Source organism: Talpa europaea (genome assembly GCF_964194135.1).
Source record: "Talpa europaea genome assembly, chromosome: 11".
NCBI lineage: Eukaryota > Metazoa > Chordata > Mammalia > Eulipotyphla > Talpidae > Talpa > Talpa europaea.
The window spans coordinates 90,421,018-90,443,791 of record NC_140078.1 but is presented as its reverse complement, the minus strand read 5'-3'; the positions used below and the strand labels follow the sequence as shown (position 1 = coordinate 90,443,791).

Below are 22,774 nucleotides of genomic sequence, written 5' to 3'. Positions count from 1 at the left end.
TTAGTATTCTCACCCAGGGACAGTGCTATCAGTCAGAGGACATTTGGCAATGTCAAGATATTTTTGGTTGTCATGAGTGAGGGTGGGAAATGTGAATGTAAGATCCTGCTAAACAGTCTACTAAGTGAATAAGAAAAGGTCCTCCCCAAGAAAAGAATTATCATGCCCCAAATTGCAACATTGCTGAGGTTAAAAACCCTTCTCCAGACAAATGTTCTTCTCTTTTCAGTGTAATTACACAAAAATGAAGCTTGTAAATCAAATGAATTTTCCAGTCTTAAGCTTGTTTGTTTGTTTTTTTTTAAGTGACATCTTTTTTTCACCTTTTCAAGGGAAAGGAGATTTAATTGGAGCAAATCTATCAATTAAGGACCAAGTGATCAAGACCAATGCAGATGTGAAGGCTTTAACCTACTGTGATCTCCAGTGTATCATCCTCAAAGGACTCTTTGAAGTGCTGGACCTTTACCCAGAATATGCCCACAAATTCGTAGAAGACATTCAGCATGACCTTACCTACAATCTTCGAGAAGGTCATGAGAGTGATGTAAGTCTCCCTTTTAATTAGTGCTGAGGCCTAATAGCATGGGGCCAGGAGATCATTAACAGTAAAGGCATAGGCCATGACCTCACCTCACTTTTTAAAAAATCTCTGAATATATAAGATATGACTATTTGGCCATTAGTTGAGCAATTAAATAATTAGCTAGAAGTCAAACCTGGAGTTTATCATCAACATTCCAGGAAAGTATTATTTATGGGTAACTTCTCTTAACTCACTTCTTGCTTATCTTCATGTATTTATAACTAGAATTAATTTTAATAATATACAATATTTAACTAGAGATGTGTGATTTCTCCAGAATTTAAAGATTTCCAGATACAATTTATTGTGTTTATAGTTGTTCTGTTCCATTTATTTGACATGGATTTTGCTTCAGAATAATCTTTTTGTTAACCAGAACCCAAAACATTCTAAAAATATCTAAATATGCATACAAGAATTAGCGCCAAAGATTGTCACACTGAAAACATAATGAACATTTTATGAAATATATATTTGCTCCATGTTTCAGTTTATACAAACAGCCTTCCTGTCAAAATATGTACCGAACTGCATCCTGTGATTAAGCTGGTCGTGAATATGACTTCATTAGGTATGTCAGAGAGACAAATGATTTAATAGGAATGATTGTGAAAAGGCAGGCCAGAGCATGCATAGCATTATATAACAACCAAAGCCTTGCTTTGTTTTCTTGAGCTTTGTCCCCAATATTTGCAGTATTCAATTTTTACCCCCAGGAGTCTAAGAAGCTATTGTTTTGACAATCCCATGTATTCTGTTAGTCATTGATATTCTGTACTTTAAAAGCCAGAGAAAGAATCCTAATTGTGCATTAGTTCATTTTGACTGAGGAAAACGCATGACAGTCAATACAGAAATGGTCTCCTATTCTGAAGTTCAGGATTACCAGTTCTGAGTATACACTCTCTCCATTCAGAGCAATAAACAGCAAAGGACATGTCCATGTTGTTGGAAACCTATTTGTACTAAGCATTCTGTCCCTATAAAAGATCTCATTTAGTGTTTAAAATTACTCTGTAAGGTACATGTCAGTCAATTTTTATGGAACAGCAAACAGAATCAGATGGTTAAGTAACTTGTACATGATGACACAAACGTAGGTGACTAGAACAGAGGCTAAGTCCAGGTCACTGTCATCTCAAAATCTAAGGCACTTTGCATGTCTTCCCATGCAACAAACTGAATTTTAAAACTACAGGGGTCTCTTGTGCTCTCCATGACAGCTTAATATGACAACTGCTTTTGAAGAGTGAAAATAAATTAGGGGGTAGAAGTAACTGAAAAAAAAAAAAAAAAAGGAAAGAATTGAGAGATTGAGAAATAGCCAACATTCCCCAGCATGGAAAAATGAAAATTTTGAACCTCAATATTTTCTTTTTATTTGATTACTTTTTAAGGATCCTTTGTCATGGATTAAAAAAATATATATATTCTTTTTTTTCTATTTGCTGAAACATTCATCATAATGATTGTAAAACTCCAAGATCTGAATTGCCAAGTGGGATCATTTTGATTACCTATTTTTGTTTTTTGCCTCTTTTGGTAGCCGATGTCATAATTTTGTTTAAATGTAGCTGTTCATTCTGAAAAACTGTCCATATTATATTCCTACAAACAGGATAAGGTTCCTTTTGGCAGGCAGAAAGAGTACCAGTGCATCACGGACATCCCACACACACATCCTCTGAGGCTCTGTTAGGTCTATTTCAATTTTGACCCTACTCTAGAGTGGCAACCATTACTTCTAAGACATGGTTTTTCTAATTCTTCAGCTCAGAGTCTTGGATGTTGACCAAAGTCCCTCCCATTCACCAGGCTTGATCTCCGTTTCCTCAGCACCATAGCACCGCTGAAAGCTCTGTTCTGCCTTGTTGCCTCTGCTGGCTGTTTTCCTTTGCAGGGCTGCCCAGGGGCTGGATTTAGGAACTAGCTCACACTTCATGGGCCACATGGGTGGAGTTGCCTCTTCTCTGGGGTTTCAGAAATTCCAGGTCGTCTGGTGCACCTGAACTTCACCCACTCTCTCCTCAGCCAGAGTGCTCCTTTCTTTTCTACTCTGTTCTTCCATCAAATGAAATAGCAAATTCCTTCAGGAAAATTCCTAGGTAATCATGGTGCTCACACTGGTGTGCTTCCCTTTTCTCAGGGGTCACAGACCTCCAAGTTTTACCTAACTGAGTTGATTACTCTCCAGTGCTTTCAAACAGTTATTTTATGTATTTTGTCCAGCTTTATAATTCTTTATGACTGAGGATTAGTTCAGTGCAAGCTAATTCATTTTGGCTAGAACCAAAAGAATGACTTCTTTCCAGAGGTTTCTCTGTGAACTGCATTTTGAATAACAAATGGAAGTGACAATTATCTCTGAAACCTCTATTATTTAGTATTTCCTAAACTTTGAACACTCAAAACTTCTATGTACATATATAACTAGGATCCTGGGCTGTTGCGCTTCCAAAAGGCAAGAAAAACTGGAGTACCCCTTTCTGTAGCATGACTCTTAGGAGAAGCTGTATTCTGATAGTAATTTAGGGTTAGGGATTCCTACTCTGCTCTGCAACTTTCTCTGGTTGCAGAAACTGGCCCCTGTCCTGGATTTCCATAAACAGAACACACACTCAAAAATTTCCAATCACACAAAGTTTTTGGTGGGCTGAAGCTTTTGTGGAAAGTTGGTCATGGGTTTTAGAAGGAGGAATATTTGCATGGAAATGCAAAAGATACAGATGTAACTTACCTGTTCTTAGTCTTAAAAAAATCACATGTTCAGTCATTTGTTACTGCTTTCACATCTCTTTCTACCCTCCAAGCCCCCATTATTTCAGATACATCCTAGCTTCATTCTCTAGCTTGAGTTGTCTGGCATCTTTCCAATTTTGCCTTCCAGATCTCACCTGGTAACCCCAACTAGCTTATAAACTACAAGTTCATAAGCATCTGGGTAAAGAGAAGACAAATAATGAACCCATTTTAAAAGAAAAATCAAAAAGCATTTTAGGAAATTTTTAAAATTAAGAAGAGACATGAAAGTAGCAATAAGCTATAGCCTCTAAAACAGTGATAAATATATATAACTTCAGAATGACAGCTCAGCAACCTCTTATAGAAAAATTAATAAAAACGTATAAGATATTTTCTAAGTTTGTGAAAAGAACAGCTAGCACTAGTCTGACCTCCTGTTAATTATGCATTTTTTGCACCCAGTGTTTTTTCTATATTTGCCCTCATTTATATTTCCTGGGTGACCCCAATAATGACACAGATTAATTTGGCTATTTCTATCTACGCAGATTATGAGAAATTTGCTTCAGTGCTTCTCATGGTAAATCCTATGAAATTGATTTCAGCACAAACTTATCTGTTGTTGGTTGTTAAATTTAGTTTGCCTTAATACAAAAATTTTGAATTTGTGATAAGCAAATAAATGATTGAAGAGTATTTAAAATATCTGCTTTCAGGGGCCTCCCCGGTGGTGCAGCGGTTGAGCTCTGGGTTGCGAAGCTGCCCGCAGCCTCTGCAGCGCCGGTTCAATCCCCAGCTGCTCTCCGGCCACTGGAGGAGGGTCCCACATGGCGCGCAGACCTCTCCTGCCGCCCGCTGCTCCCCTCAGCAGTGTACTTCGTCATTCTGCCTGTTCTGTTCCCCTCTCTGGCTCTGGTGAATTCTCTCGCCCTCCCGCGCTTCTGACTGTACCCAGTGCTTGTATAAATAAATAAATAAATCTTAAAAAAAAAATCAGAATCACTTTAAAAAAATAAAAATAAAATATCTGCTTTCAAAAATTAATAATGCTAGTGGACTGAAGATCAGACAATGATGTGGCTACATATAAAATATCCTGTACTTTGCACATGGTAGACATGGGCTTGGTTGTGGAGCAACAAATCACATTTGTTGCTGGAAACGATGCTCAATTCTCCAGTTCAACTTACTGAGGGGTTTCTCAATGATGAGCTCTATTAAAAACTGTGCTGATTATCTCATTTCCCCTCATTTTTCATAATTGTCAATATAACCTGATCAGCTTAAAAAAATAAAAGCTCCTTCAGTTGCCCCACTATTTAGTAAAGACAGAGATAGTTCCCCATTTTCCTGAAAGCCAGTGTCCTCTAGGTGAAGACTTTTGAACCCCCATCTCCAATATAGCATAAGAGGTCACACCAAAGTTCAGAGGAGGTCCTCGCAGCAGAAACAAGGGAGCCCTTGAGGAGCACCCGCTCTCAGCAGCTTTTGTCTACTTTGGCATTTTGATAGCACTTGGGTGGTTTCTAGGGCTAACCCATAACAGCTCAAAACCTCAACATTCATCATAATATCCCATGTCCCCCTCCTCTGCTAACACACTCTGTAGACCAAGCACCATGACTTAAATAATATCATTACAAAATACAATGCCTTAGTCTGGACCCTCAGGTGAAACAAATATGTAATCATAAGTCAATACAAAAGTTCCAGAATGGCCATATATATTAGTCAACACATGTGTAAATAAGCATAATTGAATGTAAAGGTTTCATGCCAATAGAAGAGTCGACTTGTCCTCGCCAACCGATGGAGTTTCATGCATATGGGTACCTGTATGTGTGGCAGGTGCTGAATCTTACTTTTTGACCATGACAGATGAGAAGTGAAGTAATGGTCCTCCCTGCTCTATTCTTATCCATAACCTTATCCTCCTGCCTGCCTTTTAAACTCATCTGTCATCTTTTACGCAGCACTACCCTCTAGCAAACCAAACTGCTTGCCCTCATACATGGTGCTAGGTCCCAGCTTGCCTTAACTCTTCTCTCTCCCTACTATGCCACTCCTCTGGCTTTACCGAACCACCTGCTTTGGAGTCTACCCCTCCTAGTTATCTTCTATCACATCACTTTTTCTTTTTCATAGCATGTGCCAAGATCTAAAGATACTTCAATATGCATATTTTCTTATACATGATCAATTTCTCCTACTAGAATGTCTACTTTCTGGAAACTCTATCTTGTTCTATGCTATACGTTTGGTGCCTAAGTCAGAGCATAATGCAGAATCAACATTTAATATATAGTTTAATATATAGTTGAACAAATAGTGAATGAATTGCAAAAACTCTACTTTGGGACCTGGAACCTACATGAAGTTTTGAGAAAATGAGTAAAGTCTTTGATGACAGCAGCCTACATAGCCAGAAAATGGAGTTTAAAATGAAAAGCCAAGGGAATCTGGAATTCTATTCTCAGAAGTAACAAAGCTGCAGAGTCAATAGTAGGATTTGAAAGAAAAGTTAAATTGAAAAACACTTGTTTTTTACTTCCCCCAGGTTCAGCACAAGAGGTTTTCAAAAGTTATAGAAGCAATTTATGCTGAAAAATATGAGGGACAAACCAACCTTGTACCGGTCAGTAACGTAATTACCATAGGTGATCTGGTAACATTAAGTTGTGTTAAGATTAAAAAGGATCCACCTTCAAATCTAAGCTAATACATATTTTCTATAGAAATAGATGAACTCTTAAAACACTCATACCCCCAAAAAGTAGAGAACCTGTACTGCTAACCATTAAATCATTCTAAACTTTTGTTCCCCTCACTGTTATTTCCCAGGGCATGAGGCTAGGAACTTTTTGAGTGAAATGAATTTACATGTGGAACACTTCAGGGTCTACTAATGCAGCTTATTGCCTATAACTATATAAATCATAGATACCTACAATTAATATCTATAAATCTCTAGGCCTGTTGCCCTTAATAGTAAACTGCAAGGTATAAAATCTGTACTTTGTGCCATGTATTTCTCAGTTCCTTAGTCAGCATGAGCCTTGGTGATAGCAAGTGTGAATATTTCTCTGGTAGTCTAGATCCCGGTCCAGTATGCAAATCACTCCATGTCTTTAATATGCAAAGGTGAATCTTTATTTCCAGTTTTGTTTTCAGAAGTTACCCCTATCTCAAATACAAGTATCATTGGAAAAAACATCTAACTCCCACACATTTTTGAGTTGTGTCCACTTGGACTTCCTGGCCCTACACAATTTCTTGTGTAATTAAAGCTGTTCTATATCCATGTGGCTCAACTCCAGGCTTCCTCACTTAGATAAAAACAAGCCTGAATAGACTTTCCCAGAGAAGTCTGTGATTTGCCAAAATCTCTTGTCTTTTATGTGACTATATTACAATTTAATTCAAGATCGAACTCAAAAGGGAGCTATTTCCAAAGGAGGGACTTGCTTTAAATTTAGTCCTTATTTCAATATGAAATAAGATTGGGCTGCTTAGAAACAATTTTCTTGAAAATGATTTACTGAATAGTAATAATTTTTAAAATCAGATCTGACAGCTCAGATACTTAGCTCTTCAAGAGTAGCCTGTGTGTAGGTGTGTATCTGCTAGCTCAGTCTTGTGTAACAAGAGAACATAATTAATTCTGCACCTTTCTGAGGTAATTGTTCTTAGAAAATTGCATATTGAAAAAGACTCATGTTATTTTATCATGTCAGCTTTCCTTGCCATCCCAGGCACAACAAGTGTTTTGTTTGTCAGTTGTGTAATTTAAAATACTCTTCCATAGGGAGCAAAAAAACCTTCCTTGATGTATCCGGTAGTGAACCCTTTGACCCCCCCACACACCTTTACAGTGCTTAAGACAGTGCCATGTGTAATAGAAAAAAACTTAGTAAGTAATGGCCTGGAAATGTTACTTGCATCCAATATATTTTTTACATTCTGGAACTTTCTGCATTGTGGTATCTTTCAGGGATCCAGATATTCTAGCAAACACAATAGTTTGAAGGAGAGATTATATTTCATCAGTGTCCCCAAAGCATTTGTATTGTGTTTATGCTCATGATGTTGAGTAAATGAGGGTTGCTCTAGAACTTACCATACCATGGACAGATCCTACTTCCTCTGATTGTTGTCCTCATCTCTGCTTAGTGATCGCCTGAGCTTATTGCTTCTTTCCCTCCATTATTATTAGCCTCATTCCCATCTTTATCCTTCTCAAAGAAGATTATGGAGACTGAATGCCACTGACCTCTAAGTTTACTCCCTCCTCTAACCCTGAAGTTGTCTTTTCTGCCCATCTCATGGTTCAGAGAAGTGAGGTTTATATTCCTTAAAAGAAGTTACTCTTTCTTTTTCAAATTCTATTTTAGACAAAGCTGATATCGGGGCACTGGCAAATAAGCCAGTCTGAGAATCCTGGTAAGTATGGGGGCAATTCAGCATGAAGCAGGTAATAGAAATCCAACTCATACAGCATTAGAGACAGAGGAGATTTACTGTGAGGATTCCAGGTATATTTTATGAAGTCATAGAACACATGTGCACACACATACACACACACACACACCCCTCTGAATTTCAAGAATTCTTAGAATCTGGTTCTCAATCTCTGTTAGAATTTCCTCTCCATGTCTTACTTCTTACTTTTTCTTTCTCTCTACTGCACTGGACTTGCTGTGTTGTTTCTGTGTCCAAATGGCAGGAAATAGGCACAGATAGCACGTGCGTATGCATGTTGGACAGTCAAGGATGGAAGGAGATTGTGCTATTGTAATATGGTGATTTCCATGGCAACCCTGTAGATTGAGAAGTTGGGATAAGAGACAGGATCCTAAAAAGGGGTGGGTGGGTTGAGATAGTTGTTGGACAAATGAACCAAATCTCTAATATATGAACTGTGGGCAACTGCATTATTGTGGGTTGTACATCTCAACAACATTTCCTAGAAACGAAATCCCATTTAATATATATTACAAATAAAGGCACAAAAAATAGAGCACACACCAAAAGCTATATAAACCACCCTGAGTGGGCTCAAATTTCATCTCCTCTGGATGCTCTCCTGTGCAGCCTTTTGTCAATCAAATAGCATGAGATACAGCCTGCAAAGAGATCAGCCACATTTTATAACATCTGGGTATTTCAGCTTGTATTAATAAGTTGAACAGTGAGCAGTTAGATTTTTAAACTCTTTGAGGGGAGAAGGGGGTGAGCTGGGTTGAGAAAGTCAGAGGATAAAGAGGCCACCTGCCATCCCATAAACAAGACAAAAAAGTCTTTCTTTCCCTACTTCCCTGGTTGCTTCCATCATGCAGGGAACAGCAGACGTTCTGCCTGAAATAAAAAGGGGCAAATTTGCATATGCACACACATACAAATAGGCTGTGTTCAACTTAGGCACATCTCTTGAGAATGAAAAACTACCTAGACTCATCCACCAGGAATCCTCAAACTGGACCCACTGACTCTTGTGGGGGAACCCAGGGTCCCCATTCCATACTACTTTTTTTTTAAGATTTATTTATTTTTATTCAAGAACTGGGGTACAGGCCAGAGGTGCAGGAGGGTGAGAGGATTCACCAGAGACAGAGCAGGGAGCAGAACAGGCAGACTGACCAAAACACACTACCGAGGGGAGCAGCGGGCAAGGCAAGAAAGGTCTGCCGCACCAAGTCGGTATCTCCCTGGCTGGCCAGGAATCGAGCCCGTGCTGCAGAAGCTGCGGACAACTACACAGCACTGTGCTCAACACGCATTGCCACCAGGGAGGCCCCACACTACCTTTTTTTTTTTACTACACTTGATCTTAGCCAAAAGGCCGAGAAGCGATACCTTTTTTTTTTTTTTAATTGAAACACATTTGCAACAACAAGGATGGACCTTCAGCACATTATGCTAAGTGAGATAGGTCAAAGACAAAGATAAATACTGTGTGATATCACTTATAGGTGGGATCTAAAACAGTTGAACTTGTACAAACATTCTTTTGTTTTATATACAATAGTGGTCACTGCATTTTTGATGCTTGTTTAAGCCTTAGAGGTACAGGACAGAGTTTGCCCTCTTGCAGTTCTCCTAGAGACCTGGGTTAACAGCCCTGCCCACTGGACAAAGGTTCTATGCAACAAAGATGATGTTGATGATGATGACGGTTTAGTGGCTCATATAGCAAAGTTGTATGCTAAGAACTGTGCAAGCATGAAATTATTTTATTCTTACTATAACTTTGGAGATAAACTGTTCAGTTTATGTACTAGATACAGAATTAGCTAAGGAAGATTCCCTCAGCAAGTAAGTAGAGGGGTGAGAAACTGCAGTTGCAGTCCCAAACCACATGACTCCAAATGCAACTGAAACTTACTGTAAGTTCATTCATGAAAACAGTTATAAATGTTTGGTTTATCCCTTAATCCTATGAGCCCTGAATGCTAGCTCTATTATAGGATTTTGGAGCATTTACCAGAAACATGTTTCCACGGGAAAATAAACATCACATGTCAAATATAAGGAAAAAGAGAACCACAGAGCTTTTTGATCATTCATCAAGCTGTATATTTTTGATTTGTGCACATTTTCCTGTATGTTATACTTCAATGGGAAAATTTTTTTTAATGAATCGTAAGAATTCAACCAAGTTATAAGTGGATAACGTAGTTGTATACCTTTAAGTTCTTTGAGAACAATACTTATATTCTATTCATCTTTATAATATTTTCCTACTGAAATTGTTGGTACCAATTCTGTGTTTAATGAAGCTTACTGGAATTTAATTCATTCATTTTATATATACAAGTTTCCACATCCACAGAATAACAGAATGTTCAAGCTGGAAGGGACCCTAGGTGCCATCTAGTAAAACTCAGTTTTTCTCTTGATTACAAGTGCCCTAAGGGGAGGGAAAAGAAAATTTTATTCACTTACAGAATTAAAATTCCATCATTGGGGCCTCCCTGGTGGTGCAAGTGGTTAAGTGTCAGCACTATGAAGAAATCTGCAGCCACTGCAGCATGAGTTTGATACCCTGGCCAGGGAGCTGACCCACATGGGACAGCGGACCTCTCCTGTCTCGCCCGCTGCTCCCCTCAGCAGTGTGTTTCAGTCAATCCTCCTGTTCTGCTCCCTAGTTTGTCTCCTCTCTAGTTTGAATCCTCTCACTCCCCTGCACCTCTAACCTACACCCCAGCTCTTGTATGCATGAATATAGATAAATCTTTAAAAAAAAAAACTCCAGTCATTGGTTAGATATATAATCAGAGTGAATTATATACCTTAAATGTGTTAGATTACTGCTTTCCCACAGTCAAAGAGGACTTTCATTATGGATAAAATCTCCCATCTACAACACCAAGCATGCATTTCAAATAAAATTCAGTCCAACAAACTCAAAATATATCTTATCAAGTTTTCATTTCTCTTGTCAACTGAATATTTAGTGAACCATCTACGGATGAGGAAAGGATGCTAGTGTTTATTAAATATGTTGTTTACTCATTTAATTTAATATTTAATCACTGAGATTTGAATAATGTGTTTGCTTTACAGATCTGAGTACAGTCAGATCCGTACAGGAACTGAGTGGCTGAGCAGTACACTGCCTAAAATACAGAATTGATGAAAGAATCAAACATTATAGAGTCCAATACTGGCAATCTAAATTAAAGTCTAGTGCATTTGTCCACTAACACCTGCTGCCACAAATCAACTTAACTCTCCACAAAGTCCCTGGTCTCCTTTAGGCCTTCTGATTTTCAACAGAGGCTGTTCTGAATTTTGAGAATAACACATCCACTTTAATCTTCTAAGCATTAATGATAGCACTTGTCTTGTCTCATCAAAAACCCCACTGGGCCTAAAAATTTCAGGAAAGACATCTTATTAACAAGAGGATGAGTAAGGTGGCAAAACTATTGTAACTTGGCCATTTGACGTGTCCTCTCTCCTGGTATTTTTGCATTTATTTGCTCCTAAGTCCCTCCATTTGTTAAATAACCCTGTGGTCACAGTCTACTTCTGGGAGAATTTCTTCCCATTCAAGTATATGCTTTTCAATCATTGTTCTTTCTCCCTCCCTCATTCAATGTTCCACAGTAAATTTAGGAAATCTCCCTCCACCATCAGTTCAAATGTAAAATAGCATTTCAGGTTCTTTCCAGAAACATTTTCTTCCTTGTGAGAATTTGGAGGCCACCTTATTTATTGAAATGAATAAAAATCTCTGTGAAGTGTAAGTATACCACATTTGCGAACAGGTAATACTTTCTCAGTACTTCTTATATATTCACACCTTCTCCTATACATAGAGTGATGTAAAAGAATTGGGAGTATCATTGAGAGAAGCAATATTTAAATAATTTTTTTATTAAGGGACAGTTGGTTTACAACACTATCTGATTCAGAAATACAGGAGTCATCTCTCAGGTGTATTTCACCAAACCACACCCACCACCAAGGCACCCACAGTCTCCCACCCTAGTCTATTGAATCCCTCTTCCTCTGTGTTCCCCAATATCATTAAATTAGTGTTTTCCCCATTTCTCAATCAACTTGCACATACATTATCTGTGGAAACGTTACTATTTTTTTAAACAACATAATCTTATTTGTTTCTTGTTCCTGTGAAAGAATTTGGTAGCCTGGAACTTGTATGAATGATCTTGAATGTTTTACTGCAGTGAATACCTCACTGTTTGGATGATGCTAATCTAATAATGTATCCCAGGTCATCCTTGGTGATGTGGGACATTTCTTCAGTTAGTCCCCTAATCCCACACCTAGACTCAACTATTAGAGCCTTGAGTCAGTGGGTAGAATGATTAAAGCAATTGTAAATGAGCTTAGTTGGTGGAAATTAAATGAAAATTAAGAACAAATTACAAAATCCCAGGATAAACATTTTTAATAGTGCTTTTCCCATGAAGTTCCCCAAAAGGGTGTAGACAGCAGAGAGGATGACATATGGCAGAGACAGTCTGCTTACACCGCAGTGCAGACTGTGCTCAGCAGGCAGATCTGGAGGCCCCCGGATTCATCACATTTGAGGCATCTATTTGCTCACCATTTAAACCCAGCTTTCTGGGATGCCAAGAGTGACTGGAGGAAACAGTAGCTAAGTTGTCAGAAATATGGAGCAAATACGATGCCAAGTAAGGGGGAAAATTGAAGTACCTTGAAATTATGAATTAGAACACCAGCAGGTGGTAATGATGACAAACCTACAAGGGTGGAGGGACCCAGGAAGAAGCATTTCTGTTGACGGACTGGGATTTAGAGGATTTGGTTTCCATGCCATTGAGGGAAATGATTAAGGAAAATTCTGAGATGAACATCTGCAAGATATTAAGCTTTTAGTGATGTGGTAATCCCACTTATATTTTCTACCCTGAAAGACTAAGGTCTTTAAAAGCAGAGCATATGGTGGCCAATCTGTGTCACTGTATTTTGCCAGCATTCATAAATAGTTCCAAGTCTAACAAAGCATATTTATATTCTAGATTATACAGTTTACATTTTTTCTTTAATGTTATTAGTCACCCTTCCATTTTGATAGTATAAAATGTTAGCATCCCATATGGAAAAGCCAAAGAAAAACAAATGTGATTATGCCATAAAGAGTAATAGATGCTAGATATTAGACTCAGTGCATCTAAGTGTTGGATGGCTTCAGTGGGCTTCTATTTCCTCATCTCTAGTCTTGGTGATTGATAACTGACTATTAGTAGGGCCGGGCTAAATGCTATAATGAATAGCTCCAAGTCTTAGCACGCTACTCTATGACATAGAATAAAGGTTTTAGAGATATATCTCATTCATATCATTATATACAGATGGTAGCTCTTCACAGACTGATTCAGGGGTCCAGGTTTTCTCTATCTGATGACTCCATCATCCCTGAGGTCTCAGAGTACTTTAGAACTCAAAGTCCTCCACTCAATACTTTGTACCCAACCAGCCAATCAGATGAAGTGAGAGAATATGAAGGCTCTCCTGACATCACTCTGGGCTCAGATGTAGAAACCACGGTTCAGCCTAAGTGCAGGAGTCTGGGAAATCTCATCTGCCTCTGTGTCTAGGAGGATACAGTTGGTGAACAGCTAGCCAGCCAGAGCCACAGGCCCTAAACTGTTTTGCTCTATGTGTGTGTTTTCTTTCATTACTGCTTTTTTGTGTTCCATTTAAATAAGACTACATTCTTCAGGAAACACAACATTGGTATGCAAACCACTGCATATTTTAAGAAAAAATATGAAGAGTAGCAAATGAACACAGAAAATGGATATTTAAGAAATCCTGGTCTTATAAAAAGTAAATCTACCAAGTACACTGATAAATAGGAAGGTATTCATGCCTGAAAATAGTGCTTCCATTTTTCTAAATAATTTACCAGTCACTTTAATAGCACTTTCCAAAGTAAAAGTAAATGTCTAAGAATTCTGAATGAATTAGCATGGAAGTACTTTTAAAACTTGAAGAGAAGAATCTGTTCTGCATGTAAAATTTGTTCTGAATGGAAATTTATTTCATATGTGCAACTAAACAGAATGATGTTTTTGTACAAGTCTATAAATAACTTGGTTAGATAGTTCTATAAATTCAAAATGACCATCTATAAGAAGTTATGTTCCTTCTAAATGGATATGCTTTAGTCCCTGTTCCCATTTTTATGAGGAAGAAGAGTTCCTCAATGGAGATCACTGTGCTTTTCCTCAAACTTGGAAAAGGTGACTAAGCTGCCATGAGATAACTCCAAAAGGGGTCCTCTCCCCACAAACTTTTCCCTTAAATTCCTCACTCTTTTATTTTAAAAGATTAAGGGAAATGTATCTTATATTGAAAGCTCAGACTCAACATATAAGTATGCAAAAAAAGAAAAAGAAAATACACACTACTGTCTAAATAACTGGAGAAGCAGCTTTTCCATACCAGAAGCATGTTTTAGGCAAGAATATAGACCCAGTGCTCACCTTGGCAGCACACAGACTAAAATTAGAATGAGCATAGTTGCTGCACAAGGATGACATGCAAATTCATGTGTGTTCTATGTTTTTCAAAAATTGGATGATTTCACTCAAATGTGGACTATAAAGAACCAAAACAAAAGACCTGAAAAAACTAAGCTGAAACTAAGCCCTAGAGATCCCATAGTAGAACTGAGGCTATCAGAGGAGACAGGGAAGAAATGGTGAGCAAAGAGGTGAGGGGACCCAACAAACTATGCCAGAGGACTATTGAGGCTTTGGTGTTGGGCTTGGTGTAGTAGCACATCTGAGGACATGTGAACCTGTACCTGTCAGTTACATTGAGTTGTAAGCCAGTGATACCTCAATTTAAAAAACTTGTTAAAAAAGAAAGAGACCTAGAGAAGGAAACTGGACATAGATCCAAGCATACTTTGTCTAGGATAATTTTTGTTCAGAGAACTTTCTGGAGCATCACTAGACAGACAAAATTACCAAATCAGACATTTCTTTCTGAATTCCAGTGATGTGTGTTCACATTGTGAATTCTCAAAAAGCCGTGCTTTTAGTCAATATGTAGTCAGTCAATAATATCTTGTGATGTGCTCCACACATCATGTTTGAATATAAGAAAGCTGTAACATAAGAAGCTTGGCCTCGCATCTCCTAACTATGAGACTTTCTTGCTTACCTAGAAATTTGCATGCTTGGTAAAAATTTGCATATTTGGTAAAAGTGTGAATGCAATGATGAATACTATTCTTCATGCTAAAGTTTCAAAGAATTTTTTCTTTTTTTTTCTTTTTTTTTTTAAGAATCCATCTCTTTTTTTTTTCTCTTAATCTTTCCACCTTTTTTTTTTACGATTTTATTTATTCATTTATACATTTATTCATTTATATTCATTTTCACCAGAGCCAGAGTGGAGAGCAGAACAGGCAGACCGACGAAATACACTGCTGAGGGGAGCAGTGGGTGGCAGGAGAGGTCTGCGCGTCATGTGGGACCCTCTCCGGAGGCTGGGGATCGAACCGGTGCTGCAGAGGCTGCGGGCAGCTTCGCAGCCCAGCACTCAACCACTGCGCCACCAGAGGAGGCCCTCAAAGAGTTTTTAACTACATAAATACATGCCTTTGGTCATGTACAAGCTGCCTATGACCCACTATCATGGCCCCATGCCAGGGACCATTTTCAGTGACTTAACCTAGGTACTACCATTCCAATAAGCAAAGTAGCCCATTTCATACCAGTTCAAACACTGTCCTCAACATACAGGGGCTGTTCAACTTTTTTGTTACAGTTCATAATTGACAGTGGGCTTCCTAGGCAGCAAATTAGGCATTTCACTATTAGCTTAAAAAGGGCCATCGGGGAATTGAGATGCACTAACTTCTCACACCAAATTGAGCATCTTTCTTCACCGGCCTTGTTTGGAACCAAAGTGCTCAGCATGTATCCTGAAAATCTTATGAAACCAGCAATTGTTTTTCCTTACAATTACATAGTAGCTGATTTTACAGGCTAACCAGGAGCCATTGTACCCTAATCAGAAGCAGGTCACTGGGGGGAGTGGGATCTTGGCTCAATATAATGAGTTTAAACTGTGTAAATTCTTTCAGCACTGATTACCCTGCTGAACTCCCAAATCATTGATTTGGTACATAGCTCCTTCAGACTGAGCTCTTTAAGCTGTATGTCATCGCTGAGAGAGTTGTAGTTTTCTTCACAAAGTATGTATACTTCCTTCCCCACCCTCCAATGATATGAACCATATATTAGCAAATAACTCCCTCGAAATCGCCCCATATTTTACAAGTATTTAAATAAGTATTAAGAGATTTCTTTGGACTTTCTTTTAATTCTAAACCCTTGTAATTCATGCATTTGAATTCAGAAATAGGAAGCTGAAATCATGCTTGAGTTAATCTGTATATTAGCAATATCTGTTGACTATATTCATTCCCTTGGACAAAGTCTTCTCTTACTTCAGATAAAGGATTGAGAGAGAAAGAATAGGATGCCGTGTCACTATTTCATGTGAGATATTCCAACTAGTGTTGTGCAAAGAAATCTGTGGCTGTGTAGCATGGAATGACCCTTCTGCTAAGGAAGCAATTTGGGGAAAAACTTATGCTTAGGAAGTTCATGGCACGTTGGTTAAGGACATGAGTCCTACATATATGTTAGTTTCAAGTTGGACAAACCCACCTGTGTGAATGTTTAGATATCCATGATTTATCCATGACTTAGATACTAATGTCCTATTCCCCGCTAATTTAATGAAAACTTTTCTTCATAATAAATGCAAATAATAATATCATTAACATTTATTAATATTATTATTCTTCATGGAGATACTAGACCAAGTACTTAACAAGTATAACTATGCAAAGACCTTTTCATCATAAATCCTATGTGCAAATTCCTTTTGGGTAATTAAGTTGAAGTGAGAAAATCCCAAGGGGTTTTCCCTGGAAGAAGAAAAGAGGCCAGGAAGTCCTGGCATCACCTACCTGTCACCTCTGGCAGGAATATCAGATGTTCCCATCAGAAGAAACATCTGAACAGAAGGAATCCAGGAGATTTTCTGTGAGAGAACAGAGACAGAATTACTTTTGTTATTTCTAATAAAATAGAAAAGCAAAAGTAATTTAAAGACTTACTGTGGGTTATCAAATGTACCACCTTTAAGGTTATAGAAAAACAGACACAAAAAGATGAGTAACTGGACTAGGAACATCCCAGCTCTTTAACCACTGTACTATCCTACCTCCTAAATAGGTCCAATCCCCCAGCACAGAGGACTTTTAACATGATATACATCACTGATAAGTTTTTGTGGGGCTTCCTACACCAGAGGCTCCCCAGCTTTGGCTGCAGCACACAGTAAACTCAGAACCCCCTTATTTGACCTGTGCTTTCTGCATCAGAAGTGATAGCAATTACCTAAAGGAAGAGAATCTTCCTCTCATTCTTAATAGTTTGTCTTGACCGCAAGGCTCAGCTTGAAATTGGAAAATGTCAAGATCATCAGTTTTTTCATTAAAATCTCATTTCTATTTTTAAGTTATACAAAAAGCAGTGGAAACTCTAGTACCCACTAAGGGTTTCAGGCCAGCCTAGAAGTCTCTCCTTGAGCATAGAGGGTGATGCACTCTCAGACTTGTTTAGTTGAAAATAAATGTTTCCTTTTTCAAAGCCTATCATTTCTCTAGCGGCTTCCAACTCCTCTTCTCATTTTCCACCCACCGTTGCTGTCATCCACTACTTATTGGCACCTCCATTTGACTCTATAGAAGAAACATATCAAAAATGAAAATGAGAGCTATGGATTTGCTACTTGCCTGTACTACATGGTAATTATTTGTTTTTGTAAGAATAGGCATTTTAACTATGTGAGTTATGGAGCTATTTGTCAGTATCTTTCATTAATATTCTCTTTATCTCAAACAGCCACCAATTATAGTAATGTTGTCGTCCAGTGAACAAGATAAAATATTTGATAATCCCTTTTTCTGAATGAGGACACATGTTCTTTCAATCTGCTTTGTGACTTAATCAATGTGGCATTATTAACAAAGCAGAGGATATTATGAATCAGTTAGAAAGAAGAGGCTAGTAATTCACATTTCATTTCCCAATTGAGCAATCAGCTATAGATAACATCCCTTACAGAGCACTTCAGTGTCTTAGGAGATTCCATAGCTGCAGAGTTATACAGGGGCTTGTAATTCTGATGTGTGGACAGAGTGAAAGATGGAAATAGATTTCCTACCTTCCTTGAACTACTGGCCCCCTGGGTTATATGTAGGATTCCTAATATAGAGGTTTTTATTTACATTATTCCTTCCTGTTTCATAGTAGTCAATTTCTTGGTGGTTTAGCCTCTTGAAATCAGCTTATTGATTACACCTTACAACTACTAGAAAACCACTCAAGTTCTTTCTAAAAAGTGGGGTATTAGCATCTCTTGAAAGGTTGGACCCCAAACCTTGTTGTCAAATAAAGTACTGTCTGTCATAATTCAGAGACATCTTAATGGATGGGGAAAATAGATGAAAAAAATTAAAGAGCTCCCTTAAAATAAAAAAAAAATTCATGGAAATCCTAGTATGAAGAAAATTTACTATTGAGGAATTTAAAAATTTAGGGGAAAATGAGTTGGATGGCCAAGGTCAGGTATGTGCCTATGAAAGCGCTTACAGAAATGTTTTCAGTAAACTAGACAACATGAGAAAAAACATACATTTTTCTAATCTAAAATCTATTTTAGTTTGACTACCATTTGCAATTCAACCTCCATAGTAGAATTTTGAGGCCTTCTTGCCATCATCTGAAAACAATTGTGAATTTGATTTGCCTTTATGGTGCTGATAGTATAGTTGTCCATGGCAATTAATAGTATTTGCCCATTTAAGAATCCTCCTTCTCAGTTTCTACTAGACCCACAGAGTGACAGACTATGCCAGTAGGATAGAGTTGGATGGAAGGAGAATAAAAGTTATGTAGACACTTTTGAAACAACTCACCATAGCTGAGAATATGTTTCTCTCACAATCTACAAGGTAATAAAGTCTTAAGTCTGTTCAAGAAAACTGAGAAATATCCTCAGTCCTTCTTATCCACACTTGACTACTTCCATCTTGACAGACTGAGGGCACAATTCCAAGATCGAGTGGGCTAATCCTTCACCATCTTTCCCTCTTGAGACTTGATTGCTAAAACTTCCATTCCTTCTCTTATGTCTGATTTACTTCCCCTTGAACGCCAACCTCTTATTACTTCAGTCCTTTTTAAATTATCCCCATTGAAGATTACCAACAGTTCTTCCTATCATCTGAAAGTTTAAAAAAATTCATGTACAAAGGACTCAAACCTGAGTAAGACTGCATTTCTCAAAACTTTCAAAGCCATTGAGTCTTTTTCTAGCTATTGGAACAACTTAAAAAATGGGATTGATTAACATTTTCCATTCACAAGTCATATCCATGCATTTTTTTCCCATTAAATTTCCAAAGAGTTCTGGGACTCTGAAATCGTTCAAGTAGAGCTTGGGTAACCTAGTGTCATGAGATTTTGGGGTCTGCCATGTAGCAATCATCCAGCTCAGTGCCACATTAAAATACACACATCAGGCATAAAGACTTTAGCCCAAGGGACAGCATTGACTACTGGAAGAGGCACCTAAGAAAATTTACAATTCTGTGTAAGGAACACAGAGAGTGAGGATGTGAGGCTTGGGGAAAAGATTTGGCCACTGACATGATGCATGAATTGAACAGGTCATCTCATCTCTGTGGGCTGAAGTTTCCTCATCTCCAAAGGAAGGGGCTTGAACTAAATCGATGACCCCAAACCTCACCTGGAGACCTGAGTCCCACCTACCACCAACTGAAAGCGACTCGCTGGGCCTCCCCTGGTGGCACAGGCAGTTGAGTGCTGTGCTGTGAAACTGTCTTCAGCCTCTGCAGCGCCGGTTCGATCCCAGACGGCTGGCGAGAGTCCCACATGGCACGGCAGACATTTCCTGTCTCGCCTGCTGCTCCCCTCAGCAGTGTATTTCATCAGTTTGCCTGTTCTGTTCCCCACTCTGTCTCTTGTGGGTCCTCTCACCCTCCTGCGCATCTGGCTTGTACCCCGGTTCTTGTACAAATAAATAATCTTTGGGAAAAAAAAAAAGACTCGCTGGAGCTGGTGCCTTGGAATCTGATTTGTTTAGGGACCTCCCTCAAGGCATCCTGTGATCTGCTAAGTCTACAAACCATTGTAGCAGAGTCTACAGAGTCACTTCTAGTCACCTGTGTGCACACATTTGAAAAGTGCTGATACATAAAAGGCAACGTGGGATTGAGCAACTTGCTAGAACTCATACTAACAGGAAAACTAAGGAGCTGAGTCACACTCCAATTAGAAGACACTAAGATCAGCACCTTTCTCTTACCTCAAAGGGACCTCTGACCTGAAACTGTTCATTTCTGAATCTCACTGAGTGCCCCTAAATCCTACTGGGACATTCCTTTTCTCTACCAAGTTGTTACTGAAAGGCTTCTTAAAACACATTTTTGTGTCTACCACAGTAGCAACAGCACCATAATTTTGTTTTATTTTTCACATTTTAATTATTCAGCTGTTTTATTTGTCACCACTTAGGGAATTATTATAAAACTTATGTCTACAATACTTCTGATTAATGCATATTTAGGCAACTAAGCAGATGTAGAATGGGTTGACTGCTTTGATAAAATTAAACATTGATGAAACATATATTTGCACAGCAATAATGATGCTGACATTTGTATAAATAATAACAGATCTATTTCCCTAATCATCTAGGGAAAAAAACAGTGAGTGGGTGACAGAATTACCAAATATGTCTCACTTACAAGGCAGATCATTTTCGAGTGCAAGTTTTTTTTTTCATGTGAATAAAATTATGTTAATTTATAGCATCTATTACCACTTTAAAATAAAAGAAGTATATCTGAACAAAAGACAATGTAGCTAAAATGTGAAGCACGTTTCCAGGATATATCATAATGTCTTGAACATTCTTGTACATCGTGGAGGGCACGTGCTTTTTCCACATACTCCTCAACAGCACCATAGTTTGATTGTATACAAGATGGGACCTGAGATCCACGCTTAGTTAATTCTATGACATACTTGTTTTCATACTTTGGCATCTCTAAAATTGAGATATGTCTACAATTGATGGCATATCACAACTGATAGCAGCATTTTTTCTCTTTTACAATGAATGGGATCTTAAGCTCAAGTGTATAGAGGCTCAGGATCCCCCAAGACATAATTCCCTCCACAAGGAACAGCATAGTGAGTAAACCAAATGACAAAGAAAGGAGATATCACCTCCACCGTAATCAAGTAAGAAGGGAGGTGAAGAAATAGAAAGAAATGAAATTAATTTTTTTTAAAGTCCATGGGTTTGTTTTCAGAGTCAAAGAGAAAAATCATGGAAAATGAGAGAATGTAGTACAAGGGGAGCAAAGAGGAAGAGGGAAGATGGAAAGCTAGAACAATGAGAAAGTCAAGATGGAAAACAGTCAATATATTCACTATTTTGTTCATTATTTCCTAGGTATCCTATACTAAACTTTCAGTTTGCTCTTCTCTTTTTTGTTAACCACACTGGTCAGTTAGAGATCCTTGGTGGTAGGCGTGGGAGGTACTTTCGGTATCTTTATGGAGGAATTTTCTCTTAACTGGACTACACTGCCCATCGTCCCTGCCCCCCAGAATTCTGAACTTTTGTCTCTTTCCTGAGAAGCCAGTTTCTCCAATCCTTACCCAGCGGGGAAGGTTTAAATGATCATTACAACTTCTGTTTGTTTGTTCTTTCAGGTGATATCAAGATTATCGAACAAATCTACAGTCTCACAGGTAAGGCTTTTGCCAAAGAGCAAATATTTATCTCAAATCTGTAGAATTTCCATAAATCTATCTTCCCCTAGAGGACTTTATGTATTTTCTTTTTACTTAATATACTTCTCACAAGAGATGCAGTGACTTTCTTGAATTTAGAAATCCAGAAGTATTGAAACTCATAGCTCTACCTTTGTTGTAAAGTAGGTTGTCACTAAGACCTAACAAAGTAACAGTCTTGAGGTATTGGTCTTAGAAGTACTTTTATTATTTCTAAAATTAGTGATCAGTAAGCATCCAATTGATGTAGTGACATGATTACCCATGCTTTAAACAATATGGTTCAGGGATTGTCTCAAAGTGGTTTCACTGGAGCTCTTCAAACAATCCCAGCTATTAAATACCCTTTATTTCACAGAAAACTTTCCTAAAGATCTGTGATATATCTGATCTGATTCCTGGGCTTTCATTACCGGGAATCGTATGACAGGAACCTTACGAAGAACTCCTTTTATTGCTCTGTCGGCTCTTAGAAGCAGAACCAACATTCACATACATGCATACACATACACACAGGGGCACATAAATAAATCCAATCACAGAACACATTTCAAAGGCATTAACAATTTACTGAAGATGGTTTGATGGGGGAGCAAATGCAGTTTGCTTTTATTAAGAACACATCTCAATGCTCTGAACCACATTTCTCTCTGGCACTAGTTATCTTTTCTCCCTAATCTCTACAAAATTCCCTCAGAAACAAAGGAAAATGATCTTTATGTTTCAACTATTCTCAACTTCTTTTCACTACTCTATACAAACTCTACATGTTTTCCCTTAGAATTTTTCCTATATTCTCTTTATCATGAAGAGAGATGTGGCTTTCTTTTGGATTTCCAATTTCAATTCCTCCCCCCTTCATAGCTCTCTGAAGAATACAATATCCTTAACTTTCATGGGGAAAAAAATCTGTATAATTTAGGCTGAGATTAGTTTGCAATATAAAGACCACTAGAACAACAGGGTTTTTAAGACTTCACTGTTTCCCTCTCATGGACACCTCCAAATACTAATAGTGTGTCGATGGGAT

At 38.1% G+C, this 22,774-nt stretch overlaps 1 protein-coding gene across 1 annotated transcript in view; it reads left to right on the top strand.

Moving 5' to 3' along the window:
• The window catches only part of KCNH8 (potassium voltage-gated channel subfamily H member 8), a gene marked incomplete at both ends in the record, with an annotated part of 247,880 nt that overhangs the window by 201,410 nt on the left and 23,696 nt on the right, over positions 1-22,774 (top strand). The window contains 2 exons of the mRNA XM_084247027.1: positions 333-547; positions 21,664-21,702. Coding sequence (XP_084103153.1) covers positions 333-547; positions 21,664-21,702 — 254 coding nt within the window. The remainder of the gene's footprint in view (positions 1-332; positions 548-21,663; positions 21,703-22,774) is intronic.